Here is a 14,351-nt window from a genome sequence, read left to right on the forward strand (position 1 = left end):
CTATGTAAAGTGCCTTGGATAAAGGCTATGCACCATTTACCATGAGAGTGCTAGCTCTGGACCAGAGCTATATGAGAGTGCAATACTTTTTTGTGTTTTCTATCATCAAATTATTGTTATTTAAACATGTATTTTTTTAAAACTAACATTTGAAAATAATGTATTTATTTATAAAACTTACCAGAAGAACAAGAAAAAACAAAACGTTGCCGATATTTCGACCCGCGACACAGCAGTCAGTGGTTCCCAAAGTGGGGTACGGCCGTCCAGGTATAGGCTACCCCCAGCCCCAGGGTCCTTGAGGGAGTTCCAACCTCCAGAGGGTCCCAGCCAAATGATAGATATAGTAACCGAATCCAAATGGACCTTTATGGGTCTGTAACTTTTTACAATATAAATTGGGGGTCCCTCCGACTCCCAGAGATATAATAAATGCCATTAAATGGGGGTCTGTAGCCTAATTCATGTCAAACGTGGGGGTCCTTGAAATGGGTTGAGAATCACTTAGATGTAAATGCAAAATCTTGTCTTATGGGGTCCCTGGCACATCTTTTCAAATGGTGGTCCGCGGCCTAATTAGTGTCCATTTGGGGGTCCCGGGTCCCAAATTATGGGAACCACTGGGGCTCTTCCAAATCACGCGGCTCTGACAACACAGCCACGAACTGCGCATGCGCCGGGGTAGGCTGCAGATCACATGACCACAGCACAGCGACCAGAGGAGAAGAGGGGAAGTTTCAATTTGAAGCAGGTTGGCGTTGCATTGTTTGTTGTGTCTGTGAAGCAGGAACCCGGCACTGTTCTGTTTGTTATCTCCCTGTGCGTGTGTAGCCTGTACAGATAGACAGGTTTTTATTGTTTTCATTTTTATTTGTGTTGCCACCATGAGGGTGTGTGTAGCAGCCGGCAGTGTGTTGCTGTGTGTGGTGTTGTTGTTGTGTCCTGGACGCTCGCTTGGAGACACTCCTGCTAACTGCACTTATGAGGAGCTGCAGGGGAGCTGGGTGTTCCAGATGTCACAGGGGGGTCGCGACAAGGACATCAACTGTTCCGATGAAGGTATAAACAACATATTACATTTACAATGTGCTGCAGGCATTAGAGCGACTTGCAAGATCAGACATGAACGGAGTAAGCCTCGGATAATAGGGACATGTCGAAACTGACTTTTACTTTCGTATTAGGCAAGGTTCACATGACGGTCTACTTTCGTATTAGCCCCATATGTGCCCTCTCCCTACGCTCATTCTGTAGCTCGGAGCTACAGAATGAGCGTAGGGAGGGCACATATGGGGCTACTTGGGTATCTGCAAAATGGATTAATCTATGGTAGTCTTCATCCAAAGCTAAAACAGAGTAAACCCATGGACTGTAGTCGGTAAACAACTAGGTCAACTAGTGCAGAGTGCTGCTGAGAGAACAATATAGTGCATCAGAAACTGCAGGTTTAATCTATCTATCTATCTATCTATCTATCTATCTATCTATCTATCTATCTATCTATCTATCTATCTATCTATCTATCTACAGTATCTATCTATCTATCTATCTACAGTATCTATCTAGTTGCATGGTCATTTGTGTTTGAGAAAAACAAATCTACTAGACAAAAACATTTATTTGGTATCAGTGTCTGAGTTGTCTGTGTAAGGTTAATAAGTCAAAATCAAAGTCTAATACAATAAATATTTGTTTATCAAACTATTAAGCTGTTCTCAATGTATTGATGCACATATCTGGCCCAGTGATTCTCAAACATAATTATGAGATTTCAAATTGAAACAATGGAAGTTTAGCTTACAGGTCCATTTGGTTCCATTTGTACTCTACAAACCTGTAAGGGTCCATTTGGTTCCTAATCCCCTCAAAGAACCCATCATTGTCCCTTGTGCATGGTCTCACGTGAAGGTGAGATATATCATTTATCAGCAGAAAAATCTCAGGACATGTGATCTAAGCTCATGTGAATGTCACATGATGTGATATTAGTCTTTGAGGCTACATGACCCTCCAGTTCATTGCATTGGTGATATTCATCATTTAAATATATTAATCTGAGCTGGTAAATATTGTTACTGTGAAATGAGGACAATGTAGGACTGGGCTGATATTGTTGTACGAGACTAGATATGGTCTGGGATTTTGAATAGCGTAATATTGTAAATTGTGATATGACTTGTTGTCTTTTCCTGGTTTTAATCTCTTTAAGCGCTATTATCAGAAATACAATGTGAGGTTTTGTGAGCTTGTAGACAGTCTATTTTTGTAGAGTTGGTGTAGAGCAGGTATTCAACTAGCCCTGGTCCAGTGCTTACAGTGAGTCTAGAGAGACTCGCTGTAAGCACTGGACCAGGGCTAGTATTCAACTAGATTAGGTAGGGGCCACAATTGTAAGATTACTTACAGGTCGGGCCACAAGACAATAAATACAAAAAATTACTGTTTTACCGGAAACACAAGTTTACATACATGTTCACTGAACATTGTTCAGTTGCGCATCAACATAAAAGAGCACAACATGAGTTTTGAGTGCAGTCCGTTCATCACATGCCATCTCTCTCCATTTGTAGCTACCTGTTTCTTAGTTTTGAGGGGATTCTTTTCCATCAAATAATTCTTCATCTCCTCCATCTCAAATCCATAGCTTTTACACAAAATGTCATGATGCCCTAACTCTCAACTAATCTTTCATGAAACACGACAATGTCATAAGAGAGCCTGTGGCCTTTCATTCATTCAAACATAAAAACACTTCACCATGTCAGCCTGCCCCTAGCCTGGCCCTGCCCCTAGCCTGGCCCAGCCTGTGTGGTTCTGGTCTAGAGGGACGGGTGGCCCAGCCTGTGTGGTTCTGGTCTAGAGGGGCGGGTGGCCCAGCCTGTGTGGTTCTGGTCTAGAGGGGCTAGCCTGGCCCAGGCCCAGCCTGTGTGGTTCTGGTCTAGAGGGGCGGGTGGCGGTCAAAAACAGGCCCACAGCCTTTTTTACACCGGCACACGCCGGCACACAGGTTTGGTTCACCGAGCTGAGCTTTAGCCACAAGAACACTCCCCAGGGCCGACTTTGGCTATGGTTAGCCGCCAGTTGAATATCACTGGTGTAGAGCGAAAAAGGCTAGACCAAGTACAGAGCCAACGGTCAACTTGGGTCACTAAATATTAACGGTTTAAAACAGGGGTGGGCAACTTTGACGATGGAGAGGGCCACTATATTTCCACACTCACTCCCTAGGGTCATATATAGCGCAACGCGTTTTGAGCTTGTAGATCGGCTATTTTTGTTATATTCTAATTGGAATCCTGAAAATTTACATTTTTATGTAATTTCAAATGCCTTTAACCCATTCTGGGCGGGAACCCTTTTTGGTGTTTTACCCACTCAGATCGGGAACCCATATTTGGTTTTGCTTCATCTCTCCCTCAGCTAAAGGGTCCATGACATGAAAAACATTGGAAGACCCCTGGTGTAGTCTACTTTGAAACTCATTGAATGAACTTATTAGTTGTTTTTTGTCCCTACTGTTGCTGCAGCCACGGGCGTGAAGATGGTGACGGTGACCTTGGAGAAGCTGTCTGTGGCCACAGACGACCTGGGGAACACGGGCTTCTTCACGCTCATCTACAACCAGGGCTTCGAGGTGGTCATCAACAACTACAAATGGTTAGCCTATTTCAAGGTAAACCTTGATAGGAACGCTGCAAGGTGCAAGGCTTAAAGGAGTAGTTCACTCAAATAATGACGATATATTTTCACACCCCATGAAGCCTTGAATTCAGTAATTTAAGTGATTCTTTGGATGAATTACTCCTTTAGTGTCAAAGTAGCAGATCCGCAAACTCTACTGGAATTTCAATTTGAACAATTTTGGACTTCCACTCGACGATACTGTAGATTCATGTAGATGAGTATACAATGTCATTGCATAGATATTAGTCTGGAAGTTCGGTGTGGAAGATTTATTTCCATGGGGCAGTTACAAACAGATTCCAATGTCTCACAAAGTCTCATTTTGAAAAGTAGGCTCATTATTCACCAACAATTCTGGGGTGAGCAAAATGTAATTAAAACTGAGGAGTGGCATTTTTTTTCCTGCAGCAGATTCGTCTGGTTTCCACTTCCAGGCTATTGAAACTCTAACTTCTAGCTTGTAGATCTACTACCGTTTTTTTTATTTTAATTTTGAAAAGTAGCGGTTTTGGACACGAAGTTACCACCCGACAGAGACATGTTGGGATCACTTTCAAATCCATTTGATGAGCGGTACAAACTGTACAAACACTGATAGCCGTTCAAGGCAAGCCCACGTTTACTTCACCAACTTGTTGTTGCAGCTTCACATTCAACATGTTTGAAGAATGTTCTGGTTAATTTGTGTGGATACTCGCATCCCTATCTTTATAGAAGAGCCCTGCCCAGATTTTGGGGTCCGATCGATCCATTACCCATTATTAGGTTATTTGTCATATATCATCTCTGTGCTACTTAAAATCCTAATATGTATGGATTATACCCAACACAATTATATCGTTAATTGCAAGTTTTTATGTGACAGTTAATCGTAAAGTAAATGTCATCCTGCATAGAATGAAGTTGTATGGATGGAGTGAACAGATGGGAGCCATTTCTGGCTTGCATCGGTTCACTCCGTGCCATTTCCATTTCATTCTTGCGGTTGTTTGTCACGTTCAGAGCTTTATATTTTTCCTCGAGTTTGCTTACTTTTCGTTTTTCCACTTCGACTCACATGACTGTTGTTGTTGCAAGAGGAAGTGCCAAGTTCAGTCCTGTCTATAAACAAACCGCTTGGATAACAAACTGATTGGATGATTCAGTCTCAACTTCCACAGTTGAGAGACTGAGTCAGTCTTCCACAGCAGACTGACTGTCTCAACTTCCACATTCTGTTCTTAGAGGGTCTCAGGTGACATATTCTATACATACATGAGTAACATGAGTTTTCTTACTAATGAGCACACTGTTGGCACATTCTGGTGTGTTATGTTGGTGCAACCACTTACTGTAAGTAGCTTTGTGTGTGCCTGGCTGGCTGGCTGGCTGGCTGGCTGGCTACCTGTGTCTGAGCACGGAAATTGCATTTGGTTGGTTTTCAAAACAAAGTGTCACTGTTGTGCAGCCTAACACACACACACACACACACACACACACACACACACACACACACACACACACACACACACACACACACACTAACTGTATATGATTTCAGTTGTAACAGTACAGTACAGGGACCCCCTGGGAACCCCCACATGGTAACTCTGTCATTTCTCAACCGTTTCGGACGCGGAGCGGCTCACAGGAATCGCCCCGGCTCCCTGGGCGCGTTCCTCGGGGTCTGGAAGTTCCAGGGACCCCCACACGGAGTTGCACCACTTACTTCACACGGGTGTGATTTTTAACCCATTAAGACCTGAGGCCAATTCTACAAATGTCTTATATAGTTTCCTGGGGGGGAAAAACTGTTTCTATATCTGTGACCCATAGAAACAAAGATGTCTCCCTGTCTCAGCTAGTTCCAGCTCCAACTTTGTCTGTTTATGTTTTGTGTCATCTCTTTCAATTTCCCCTGTGTTCACTCCCTTTATTTTGTCATGTTTCTAATGAACTGGAGAGACTGATACACCCCTGTACAGCACTACCGAGTCCCGACTGTGCGACCGTGCCCCCGCGATCCTAGTTACACTGTTCTTTTTATTTTATTTTTATATACATTTTTATTTCATTTTTGGGTGAAAGGCACAGTTACAGGCATACAAAGAAAATGCACATAAAACATAATTCAAATTCTTTGCCAACTAGCACTAACAAGCACTACACTGTTCTCTCTGCATTCTATGTATGCATTTACCTTGCTTATTGTAAGGGGCTCTGGATAAGAGTGTCAAAGTGTTAAAGGCCTAAATTGTAATGGTAATTACTCCCTCCCGATGTGTGTTGTCCTGTAGTACTCGGAGGACGGTTCAGAGGTGACCAGCTACTGTGATCAGACCATGCCAGGGTGGGTCCATGATGTACTGGGTAACAACTGGGCCTGCTTTGTTGCCAAGAGGGTGCAGCCAACACTACCTCGCACCGATCCCAAACCCCTGCTTCACCGCAAGGAGGGGCGCAGGTGAGTGGCCTCTCACCTGATCCCCATTCCAGCTCATCATCATCGTCACCTTTATTTATACCCAGAAGTACAATTGAGGGCAAGCCAAAAGAAGCACTTCAGTACAGTACAACATCTACAAGCTCAACACAAAAAATAAATCTTGAAATGACGTGCAATATTTTGAAGATTTGTGCAACAACTGGTTTAAATAATAATTACAAAATGTGGAAGCAAGCCCAAATAAGCAGCCCATTTTTTCTAGGTTTCAAACCAGGTATCTAGTCCGTTTAGGTGGCTTTATTATTTAAATTTTATGTATGGGGGGAAAAACCCAGTAATGTAATTTGCTCCCTTTTGCTCCAGGCTGCTCCAGAGGCCGTACAAACACAACATGGACTTCATCGATACCATCAACTCCATCCAGAGTTCGTGGAAGGCGGTGGCCTACCCAGAGCACGAGCACTACAGTCTGGAGGAGTTGCAATACAGAGCTGGAGGACCGGCCTCTCGCATCCCCAGGTAGGCCTGGCACACTTAATACATCATCGTCTCATCGCAATTATGGTAGTTGACATAATCACAATTAATTTACTTTTAATGCATGGCCCTGCCCCCCTGTGCCCCCCATAAAATGACCGGAACTACTTACGGTAATATTTCACCAAAACCAGAGCATAACTCCCGCCACGGGACTCGGGCAATCAATTGATACAGTTGCAACCACTATATTAAAGTATTTCATACAGCTTAAGTTTTAAAAAATCCGAACTATCCCTTTAACGTCGATTAATGCATTCAGAGATTGGGTGTATGGGCTGTCAAGGCCAGAAAGTAGGTTTTTGCCACTCTGAGTCAATAGTTGTTCCCGCATAACTTCTGAGTATGATGATGATGTCATGTGTCATCTCTATTAAATCGTTAATCGCAATTATTTGTGTGACAATTATCAACTTAAAATGTGTTATCGTGACAGCTCTAGAACTGCAATTAAATCGTTACCGGTAATTGATTAATCAAACTCGATATTAGTCAGAAATTAAACAGCACGAGGTACACTAAATCACACAAATTAACCATTGTGGTCCTATGTATTCAGTTCATCAACATAGCATAGAAATAATCACAATTATTAGAGCAGCAATTAATAAACCCCCCAAAAAGACGTCTTGTGACAGGCCTAGACGACTTCTACTTTCAGTAACTAACTGTATTGTCCCCATGATGGCGTCAGACGTGTTGGCACCGCCCCTGTGACGGCTAATCTTAAGAAGATGTCGGCGGCACTCGCCGAGCGCTGGGACTGGAGAGACGTCGCCGGTGTCAACTACCTCAGCCCAGTCCGAAACCAAGGTGACCATTTAACTCATTTCACACCAGGATTAATTAAAGAATGATTACTATATGCCAGGATATCTCCCCGTTCAACCCTTATTGTAATTGGCTAGCAATATCAGTGGGAGGGGCCTATATTTACGAAGGCATCTGTGCCATCGAGGCAACCACACTTTGCAATTTCCCCAGAATTTCTGGGCAAAGTTACCCTGTTTAATTGATATAATGATGTCAACTACCTCAGCCCTGTCAGAAACCAAGGTGACCATTTAATCTCTCTCTCTCTCTCTCTCGCTCTCTCTCTCTTTCTCTCTATGTGTCTCTCTCTGTCTTGCATATTTGTTTTTCCACAATATTTAACTGGAACTAAGTCAAAATAAATGTAATGCCTCAACACCTGAAATTGATTGAATACTTATTAGACAGTAAAACGGTACGAGATACAGTAATTTACACATTTGGGACACATTACAGTCATACACATTTGGGCTAAAAGCAGAACAAAAAAACTCCTTGTCAGGATGGGGGTGTAGAGTGAAAGTTTTCATCAAAGAGATCTGGTGTAAACTGGGGGAGTACAGGCCTGGGAGACCCCGGTCAAATGATTACATAGGGTTTAAGTTAAAAACCTTAAGTGTTTGATAGCAGAACTGTTTTTTGGGGAGGGAATTCATAATTTGTCACGTGCCAAAAATAGCAGACCCACAAGCTCAACGTGTGGCGGATGCGACACGCGATCTTGTAGTTCTTCTATTTTCTGCACGCGACTCCACCATGCGAGGGATATAACAAAGCACTTCTAAGCTGACTCACTGAAGCCCATCAATTATGACTCATACCCCCCCCCCCCTAAACAAAATCAAGTAATCGGCTTAATCTAATACTACCACATTAAAAGCAACTATGGAACATTTAACTCTAGACAACCATACATGCCTGCCAAATCGTGCGTGAGTGTGTGAGAGAGAGACAGAGGACCACTGCAGGGCTTTAAGGTACTGCAGTAAGTACTTGAATAGCCCCCCCACCAAGCGTATGTGTGTTGGAGTGCATCACTGTACTTAATTCACCTCATGATCACATTTTCTTTTACATGCCACTAAAGCCTGTGGGATTGAGACGGATCATGAGCCTGGCTCCAGCTTGTCCTATATGCCTATATGCTTCCCATGCTACTTTGGTGGCAGCTAATGGGGATCTGAATGAAGAGTAAATCTATAGTACAAAACGACAGGCTACAAGGACCCACATGAAGATACAAACCGGCGCACTTGTAGCTACTAAACTAAGCCGACTTCAACTTTTTTCAACGCTAATGTGAAACGTCAATTTGGATTTCACCACTTCCACTTCCCTTCCCTCTCCTGTCTCCATACAAATTATGCTTGTACATTATGTGAAATTCATTCGATATGGATTACTATGACTATTAGGCTTGTGGGCAGTGTAGCATTTCTCTCTCATAATTAACAACCCCCCCCCCCTCCCCCACGCACGGTCTGAGCTGCGGTGGGCTCGGGAGGGTGTAATTAAACATTTTCACCCCCCCCCCCTGTCCTAATGTGGTTGTTTTGTTTTTTGTTTGTTTATATGTTATGTCAGTTTGGCAAAGTATGTCCAAGGTTTGTAAAGTAACTGTACGTGAAAAAACTTAAAAACCAATAAAAATATTAAAACAAACATTTTCACCTGTGCCACTCGTTCTTGGATACAATAACATCAGATTAAGGTAAGAAAGGGGTTTGTCCAGAATTCTCCTTTAATTTAACTCAGACAATACAAATGGACCCATTGGGCCTGTAAATCTTTTTGCTGGGGACCCCCTGGAACCCCCTCAAGGAACCCTGGGAGTCCCCAGACCCAGCCACTTTGGGAACCACTGGTTTACATCTCCCCGCTGTGTGTTCCAGGGTCATGTGGAAGCTGCTATTCCTTCGCCACCATGGGGATGCTGGAGGCTCGAATCCGAGTTCTGACCAACAACACTGAGACCCCAGTCCTCAGCCCCCAGCAGGTGGTCTCCTGTTCATTGTATTCTCAAGGTAATGCATGCACACATCTTGGCCAGGGGGATCCTTCTGGGCTCAAACTCGGCATGAATCCATGAATCCATCCATGAAAATGGCAGCCGCCTGCTCTGATGTCTTCTTAGCCTGTATATGTTAAATCCTAAATATAAGTACTTGTGCTGTATGGTGTATTGCCAATCAGAATGGGCGGTTTACTGAATGGGCAGGTTACAGGACTATTAGCCTGAAAGAACGAGCCCTTTGCAAGGACTAGACGGGTGCCTCCCGCCCCCCTCCTCCTCCCATCCCATCCCCTCCACGCAGAGGCGGACTTACCATTGGGCTAGGGTGGGCTGCAGCCCAGGGGCCCCCGACTGGGAAGGGGGGCTTTAAAAAAAAAAAAAAAAAAAAAAAAAGATCAGCTCCTCACACAAATACATGCAGGCCAACTGTTTGGGTAAATGTATTTTTTTGGGAAATGGAAATATTGCTGGTTTAGCGGGACTAAACGATAAAATTGCGGGATTTTTTTGTTGGCGGGATCGGCTGTCACTGCGGTCGGTCAAAAATGAAATCTTTGCGGGCGTGGGATTGGTCTGAAATTCAACGGGAGCGGGCGGGAGTGGGATTAATAAATCACCCCCGCGCAGGGCTCTATACCAGGGTTTGTCTTGAAAAGGTAAGATATAAATGCTAAACGCAACATGTCTTGAAAAGGTGACAAAAAAGGCTGGCAAAGGGAGAACAGGGGGCGTGGGGCGTGCCACTGATTAGTTAAGGTTGTGAGAGCAGTTTCCCCTCTCTCCATTTGTTAAGGTTGTGATGGCGGTTTCCCATACCTGATTAATAAGTACGTCCAGGACTTTGGCGTGGTGGACGAGCAGTGCTTCCCGTACATCGGGAAGGACTCACCGTGCGGTGTTCAGCGGACGTGTGGCCGCCATTACACGGCGGAGTATAGCTACGTAGGCGGGTTCTACGGAGGCTGCAGCGAGGCGGCCATGATGCTGGAGCTGGTGAAGAACGGACCCATGGCTGTGTCCTTTGAGGTCTGTAACTAAACTGGGGATGATGAGCAAGAGATAAACAAAAATTATATGTATTACATCTCAACAAACATTGTTCCAGAGATTTGCGAAAATGCAGATCTACAAGCTCCTGGGCTCCCCCAGAGTTAGTGTCCTTGAGCAAGAACGCTGAACCACTAATTTCTCCCAGTGTGCCTTGCATGGTCTCCTCCGCCGTGTCTGTGTGTGTGTGTGTGAGAGAGAATGGGTGATGGGTGAATGTAATGCACAATCTATATGTAAAGCGCTATATAAATGCACCATCTACCATTTTTGAGCTTGTACATCTGCTGTTTTTGAATAGCCAAAGTATGAAAATGTAAATAAAAAAATGCTGCTCATCTGCCAGTAGACTTGGCTGAATAGGGTCTATGACCGAACGCGATGTGTTTTGAGCTTGTAGATCTGCTACTTTTGCCGAATTTGCATCCTGAAAAGTACCAGTTTTTGGAGGATTCCACCCGACGGACCGCGTTTCTTGTTTGCAGGTGTACTCAGACTTCATGCACTACAAGGAGGGCATCTACCACCACACGGAAGTGGGCCTGAGTGACCCCTTCAACCCGTTTGAGCTGACCAATCACGCCGTGCTGCTGGTGGGCTACGGCCGCTGCCACATGACGGGCCAGAAGTACTGGGTCATCAAGAACAGCTGGGGCACCGCCTGGGGCGAGAGCGGCTTCTTCCGCATCCGCCGCGGCAGCGACGAGTGCAGCGTGGAGAGCATCGCAGTGGCCGCCACGCCCATCCCGCAACTGTAGAGCTGGATGAGCCAATGAGACGGACGGAAAGGCCAGAAGGGGAGTAAAATTAGTTTTTCCTCACATTTCTGACTGAACAATCCAAAAAAGAAAAGTATTTGGTCAATTGAAGAAATGAGGGGTTAAAGCTTGATAAAAGCAAAGAAAATAAATTGGTTTATAATCCCCAACACTGGGATTACACTGAGCATTATTTTGGATTTACTATACATTATTTGTTTATATATAGTTTCGTTTTGCAGTTGTTAATCGTAAACCCATTAATTCATCAAGAAACTCCTCATCATTCTCGGATTTCTTCATGTGACAAAAACAAAATGAATTGAAGGTGTCGCAGTGCGAGTAATCTTTTGGGGGGAGAAACAGTGCTTTAAAACGAGAGAGTAGATTTCCTCTGATCTGCTTCCATGGTTTAGTCAGAGTTTCCGTTGCCCTCCAGGGGAGCTTAGTTAATGGCCTGTTTACCCGTCTTGGAAGGCACCCAGAAAGTATGAGATATTTTCACAAATTGATCCTGTGGAAGTCCCAAAGACTGCAGGGCTTTTTAATTACTTTTCTAGGAGGTCTTCATGAGAAGGACCCCAAATTGACTGTTGTTTACAAATTGCATTTAATCACTTAAATCCTATACTTTGACGGGGTCCCCCAGGGGTCTGTACTTACTACTAAGAACCGTCTTGTGCCCGGGTCCAACCAATCGGCGTCAGCTACGGTGGGATCTTGGCAAGACCGGGTGTGATGTTATCGAGAAGCGCCTGTTGCATTTGTATTTCCTTATTTTCCTAGCGCCTTAAAATTGGAAAATCGTCTTCTATTCGTGAAAGTAAGCGAAGACATGACCTACACATCCGACATCCGATTTTTTGCGGGGTTTGCTGCTTGCGCAGCGACAGCTACTGTACATCATGTAGACATGTCAATATGCCTATTGACAGACGGTCGCTTGAAAAAAAGCGATTGGGTTACAGATCCCAGATGGATGTAGCTTGTGAAGCAAGCTTCTTCAATCTGGTGGAGTCAGGATACTATCCTCTATACCAAATCTCTGCCGTAAATAGACGATCTAAAAGCTCAATTTACAATTTAGGCATTTAGCAGACGTTCTTAATCCACTTAGTTTTAAATTTATTTCTGCAGAAATAAATTGTTCATCCAAATCCATAAATCCACTTGTTCATCCACAGATGGATATGATTTTTTTTCAAATGTCTGTGAAATGAAAGCTGCCAATGATTGTGCTGGCCTAAGAACTCCTCAAGGAACAGTGTGAAAAGCCTAGTGCACGTGGCTGTGGGGTCTGGGGACACCCCAGGGGTCCTTGAGGAGGGGAGTACCCAGCAGAACTAGTAAATATAGAAACCACTTTAACTGTATACACATCTGCCTATTTGAAAATAGCAGATCTATCCGAACTCAATATAGCTGCTCCCCTCGTTTAAATTTCAGTTACGGCTGCCTTGATTTTAAATGGAAATAGATTTATTTTTAATGCTGTACTTCTTGAAAAGGGAATCTTGACTGAGGGCAGGTACATAGTTTGAGTCCAATTTATTCTAAAAGGGAATTGATAAAAAAGGCATGCTGTTATTTGATTCTGCCAATTACAACGTGACTACTTGTGTGGTGGAATATCTGTCTCAGGAAAACACAAGGGAAAAGGCTTTTTATTTGTCGTAGCTGCTATTGTCAATTTGTCACATTGGTTTTAGACCTTTCACAACTACCATAATTCCTACTGGGACTCTGGGACTTGGGATAATCTCGTGGGAGGCTTATAAAAAGGAAAGTGTTGTTTTTGACGAGTGTTGAAAGGCGATTGTAACCGATTCTAGTGCCTTGATTTTTCTGCTTTTATTTCAATGTTAGGCCTAGTGTCAAATTACATGTCTTCCTGATTTGCACTATGTTTTTCCTGTCTGTTTTTAAATATTTTGAAAATAAAAGGACACCGTGGCAGACAGTACTAAATGGTATTTTGAATTCTATACTGGGGGAAAAGGTCCCTCCTCCGATCCCCGGCTGGTGCCCGACTCCTTGAGCAAGACACTGAGCCTCAAATTGCTCCTGATGAACAGGTTGTTGTCTCCACCAGGCCGAAGGCATGGGGAGAGAGTATGTTTTGCACTCCGTCCGTCCGTGTGTCCGTCCGTCCGTCTGTGAACAGCTAATCTCCGGCACCGTTAACCCGGTCGATGCCAAATTTTGCACACTTTTGAAATTACTCCTCCAGATTCAAAAATCCTGCAAATCGTTACACACTATCTCTATAGTCATGTGTTCAAGATGGATCTGTCTGATATTTCATATTTCATCCTAATTGGCTAACAGGCTTTCAAAGTTTGCAGGATTGGCCCTTTTGAAACAAAACGCCTCAAATCATGAATGCAGCGTGCAATTTATGTGAAATCTTTCACAGACTTTCCTACTAGGCTGAGGAATATATCCCACCCGTTTCACATTGGCCTGTTATAGCACCACCAACAGGTGGATTTTAGCAAAACACATTTTTGGAACAAAATGCCTCAAATCATCCAATTGCCATTAATGGTGTAAGAACAAATGGCACCCTTTTCACATTGGCCTATTATAGCGCCACCAGGAGGCCACAACCTGACCTGGCCTTGTGGAGACCTGTGCCCCGAGGGGCACTTTTTCTAGTTTCCTCTGCAGTCTGTGTGAATCTGTGAATGTAATCTAAAGGCGCTATATACCAACTATACCATTTTATGCTTATTGAAGTCCTTACTAAAATGATCTCTTTAAACTGCATTTTAGCACTAAATGAAGGTTCAATTTAACCTCTTTCAAATTAGTGTACCTATTTTATGCATGCTATATTTTCAAAACAAATGTGATTTTTTAATGTTACAAAATAGTGTAGCCAATTTACACCACAATGGGTTAAGAGCTTGTAGACAGGCTATTTTCACTATAGGCTATAGCTACTCTTAAATCCAACAAACTAATGGGGATTAAGTAGCTAAAATATGTTCATGACATCTGTGTGTAGTTTCTGTCTATTCATTGTCTGGCTGGCTTTCCCTTTTATGTTTCATAAAGCAGTTGGTTGTTA

General features: G+C 43.6%; 2 protein-coding genes across 3 annotated transcripts in view; both read left to right on the forward strand.

Annotated features, from left to right (window-relative positions):
* Window positions 1-14,351, forward strand: part of nlrc3l (NLR family, CARD domain containing 3-like) — a 234,648-nt gene that overhangs the window by 201,824 nt on the left and 18,473 nt on the right. The window lies entirely within an intron of this gene.
* Window positions 716-13,246, forward strand: ctsc (cathepsin C). The gene is made up of 8 exons (XM_080772670.1): window positions 716-1,059; window positions 3,528-3,673; window positions 5,961-6,127; window positions 6,473-6,628; window positions 7,341-7,459; window positions 9,352-9,483; window positions 10,267-10,499; window positions 11,006-13,246. Exons 1-8 carry the CDS (start codon window positions 885-887, stop codon window positions 11,276-11,278), a joined length of 1,401 nt encoding a protein of 466 aa, XP_080628796.1. The 5' UTR covers window positions 716-884; the 3' UTR covers window positions 11,279-13,246.

This window comes from Protomyctophum bolini, assembly GCF_963924005.1.
Source record: "Protomyctophum bolini genome assembly, chromosome: 9".
Classification (NCBI taxonomy): Eukaryota; Metazoa; Chordata; class Actinopteri; order Myctophiformes; family Myctophidae; genus Protomyctophum; species Protomyctophum bolini.